A 3,891-nucleotide genomic window follows, 5' to 3' on the forward strand; every position below is an offset into this window, starting at 1 on the left:
ATATGAAAATCGTAAACATTGCATCTTCTTAAATGCGTGGCTAATGTGTGCACCTGTTGTGTTGTGAGGTTAAGAAAGGTGGAACTCAAGCCCACCACCCCCTTGAGCGTTGTTGGAGGAGCTTAGGCATTGGTGGCGGTAGTGAAAGTGCAAACTGTAGTTGAGTCGTGTTATAAGAGGACACAACTACCGAACCGTAGAGTCCTTCCATTTTACTACTCATGAAAGGGAGAAGAGTTGGAGTACTAGGAAGAGAGTGATGGTCTAAGAGGGCTAAGACTATGAGTGGCGGACTAAGTGGGGACAGAATAAAAAAGAAAAAGAAATTTTCGCGCTCTTTAATATATTATATATTACATATAGATATAAAAAACTAGAATGTAGACGTACCGATGTGTAAAGAAAACAACGGCACTACATACTATAAACAAAAGGTAAATAAAAAAGAAAATACTGAAGAAAATAGAGCGTAACGAAGAGGGCGGAAATGTAAGTCATGGCCATGGATGAAAGGTACGGTCGTAGTCGCCTGTGATGCGGCGGGCAAATTACACGGGCGCGTGGTGACCGTCATGATCGTCTGATAGCTCCACTGAATCGGCCGTGCAGCCTCAGATACAATCGTACCGCAGCGCCCATGCTCTCCAGCTTGTTGGACATCGTTGTTACCAGCCCAAACCATCGTCATCTCGTCGGCTCGCAAGGCCATTATTAGTGCGCAAATCCTCCAATTAGATTAGCTAGATAGCCTAAGAAACCATTTTTTTTAATAATCTGTAAAGAGGCTTTTCCGTTCCGGTGGAAGTTCACAATTTGGCATGCAAGTGGCTCTCACTTGATGGAAAGACGATGACTTCATAAAGCACAGTAGCAGTAGCAGCGCTTGCTTGTGCGTGCTTTGCTGCTGGCTAGCTAATTGCATTGCTGTTTGGGTGGATCCATCAATCATGCATGCACTAACGGCCGCATATCTTTAGCTAGCCTTCCTGTTCCCCGAAATCGCCAACCACTAGGCGTCCGGATCGCCAAATTGAAGGGAAAAAGGCCTGGCCACACCGGCACAGGACGTCGTCGTCCTCGATCGGTCCTCCATCCTCCTCGAGCTCGCGGCGCACCTGACGACCACCGTGTCTTCTTGACATGGAGAGCCACTGCGGCAAGCCTGCAACTTCCCGGATGGTAAAATGGCGAGGCTGTCACTGTTATCAGCGAGTATGGAGAGCAACCACTGTCTGGGGCATTGAACTTGTGATGATGTCGTAAGCGAAACTGCTGCAGCAATAATAGAGCAGCAGGCGATCAGTGTAAGCTCGTGTCTAAAGTACTAGCAGAATTCATGCTTATCCATAAGGACGTATATATGTTGGAAGCACCATGGCGACTTGACGAGCTGTGTGCTTCAAGAGCATCGATCGAGTTGGCTCTTTCAAGTGCCAACCACACCACTATGGATGCTGCATGATTAATATATTTGATGGCGTGTTAACACTTGTAGACACGTCATACTGCCGTCCCGTCAAGACGTTAGTGACTTGGTGGGCTTTGCATCAAAACTCTTAATGCTTAACGTCGCCTTGGACATGGACTACTAATAAGACATAAAAATAAGAAAATAACAATCATGATACCAGATTTGCAGTTTAAAAGCATTTCACTGATAGATGGGCTCAGCAAATGAAAAATTACAACAATCCTGATGAAGGGCCTGTTAATTTTTGGCTTATATATCAATTTCTTATTTGTTTCCCTTAGATGAATATTTGTTTGTAATAATGATCATAGGTTGTATTCATCAAAGGACGCAGAAAGCCAAAACCTTTCCATTCTCAATAGAAACACAAGGGGAATTAAGCCGTCAGGGAAATTCAGTTTTCCAGTTGCAGTTAGTAACCGGTAAACAAAAAAATTCAGGCGGGCGATCTCCTAATAGCTAGACCTTTATTTTCCATGAGCTGTTTTCTTCATAGGCGCAAGGTCACCACTAAAAAGTTTAAGTGTTAATCCACGCCGATGCAGCGAGGTAACTCTGAGTGTGACAAATCCACCATGTCAATATCATGGTGGATGTCTCACACATCTCCTTCAAGAATCTGTTCATTACACCCTGTCTACAAATTTTGGCTGGTTGGATATTCTGAAAACAACAGTGCCACAATGAAAACAGCTGCTGAATTCTTCATTTCTTCTCCAAAAAGGAGGATATTTGCACTGTTGCTAGTTGCTGCTGACCTGATCATAATATTCGCAATCATGAGAATTTGCCCATCGACGCACCGCGTCCGGCGTACAAACTGAAACAAATCATCCTCATCCATTTCATTTGCTACTAGCAGCTTTGCTAGCTGCCGGCCCCTGCATGCAAAGTGTATGCCCTACCTGATTCCCACTCCCATACATACGCACACAACAAACAGCCAGTTGGACACGGAAGATGAGAAAGAAAGAAAAGAAGAAAAAGAAATATATATTCCCGTTTCCATTCACAAACTGATGAGCAGAAATAAAAAGCGAAGAAGCACAATCTTTTCCCAAGAAACAAAAGCCTTAGCAAAAGATCTGTTTCTCGATACGATATCAATATCGATCATGCTATTAATCCATTCCAATTAATCATAGCAAGAGTTTCATGTAACTGATCTGAGCAAAATTACGGTCTCATCAGTCCCGTTCTTCAGTTCATCATTTCATTGCAAAAATTGACAACCCCACAAAATTATGCTTGGGTCGGGGTTCTCTTGGAGATGGTTTCCAGCGTCACAAAGCGCTCAGCTTAATTCTCTGAGCAAACCAAGACAAAAAATGTTCTGCCCTGTTCTGGTCATCATCGATCATTCCACTCCACCGATCGAAAACCCAAAACAAACCTAAACTAAAATTCTTCAAATAGTGAAGATCACACCTCAGGAATGTGGTGCTCCTCTCTTTCTCTCCGGCTCTCACTGTGCTCACCATTCTGCTCGGCATCCTTGACGCTGGCCATGGCGACTTCTTGCACCTTCTTGTTGTTCTCCTCCTCGTCACCCTTGCTGCTGCGGTCTCCAAAGGAGGACGCCCTGCTCGACATGGGCGTGGCCAGGTACGTCGGCTTCACATCCCCGGCCATGATCACCAGTATCTTCTCCTCCCATATCGGCGGCGGCAGGTCCGAGGCCGCTGGCTTGGCGCCGTCGGCGCCGGACCCGTCCTCGTCGCCCCGGCCAGCGCCGCCCTCCAGGTACCCGGAGAGCTTCCAGTAGGAGCACGCGAGGATGAGGAGCGCGAAGGCGATGAGGCCCAGCATCGCGGCCAGCCCGCCGAAGAGGTACGGCACCGGCGAGTGCCATGCGGAATGCGCGGCGGCGCTGCCGGCGACCGCTGGTGCGACCGCCGCCGCTGCCGTCGCATTGAACCCTGCTCCTGGCCTCATTGTTTCTGCTGTTCTTTCTTGTACGCTTCTCCGCTCCTCAGCTCGGAGCTTCTTGGCTTTTACTAGCTAGTTCTTGAGGGCTTTTGCACCTGCTCTGCTTTGCTGTAATGGTGTGTGTGTGTGACTGCAGCGCAACGGGTAGAGGGTTATTTATAAGGAGGGACAGGGCAAAAAAGAGGGAAATTTGTCACTGCTTGGGTGGATTTGCTAAAAGAAAAAAAAATATTATGAGGTCACTCAGCCACTTTCAGCAATGTTTATGCTACATGGTTTTAGCTTTTAGGGTCGTAAAATTGCGTTAAGGACCTCGTCGAGATAGAATATTTGCATTTGGGACAACCGTGGGAGTTGGGCACGGGGGTGGCCATGCAAAACGGAAAGGAAACCTATATTATGCTCTCTGTTTCTCCATGGGGTCAACTTTTGCTCCTTTTCTCAAATGTTTTGGGAGTATTCTAGCACTTGAGGACCATGGGGGATGCACT

The 3,891-nt window shown here is 46.8% G+C and overlaps 1 protein-coding gene across 1 annotated transcript; it reads right to left on the reverse strand.

The window, feature by feature from the left end:
• Positions 1-2,638: 2,638 nt before the first annotated feature.
• Positions 2,639-3,509, reverse strand: LOC136473246 (protein GLUTAMINE DUMPER 3-like). Its single transcript, XM_066470926.1, has one exon. The coding sequence runs from the start codon at positions 3,404-3,406 to the stop codon at positions 2,894-2,896; it is 513 nt and encodes a 170-aa protein (XP_066327023.1). The 5' UTR covers positions 3,407-3,509; the 3' UTR covers positions 2,639-2,893.
• Between the last annotated feature and the right edge of the window lie 382 nt (positions 3,510-3,891).

Source organism: Miscanthus floridulus, chromosome 8 (assembly GCF_019320115.1).
Source record: "Miscanthus floridulus cultivar M001 chromosome 8, ASM1932011v1, whole genome shotgun sequence".
Classification (NCBI taxonomy): domain Eukaryota; kingdom Viridiplantae; phylum Streptophyta; class Magnoliopsida; order Poales; family Poaceae; genus Miscanthus; species Miscanthus floridulus.

What these genes read in the sequence shown, in the direction of transcription:
- LOC136473246 (XM_066470926.1), bottom strand. Translation starts at nt 3,406, where the DNA reads ATGAGGCCAGGAGCAGGGTTCAATGCGACGGCAGCGGCGGCGGTCGCA.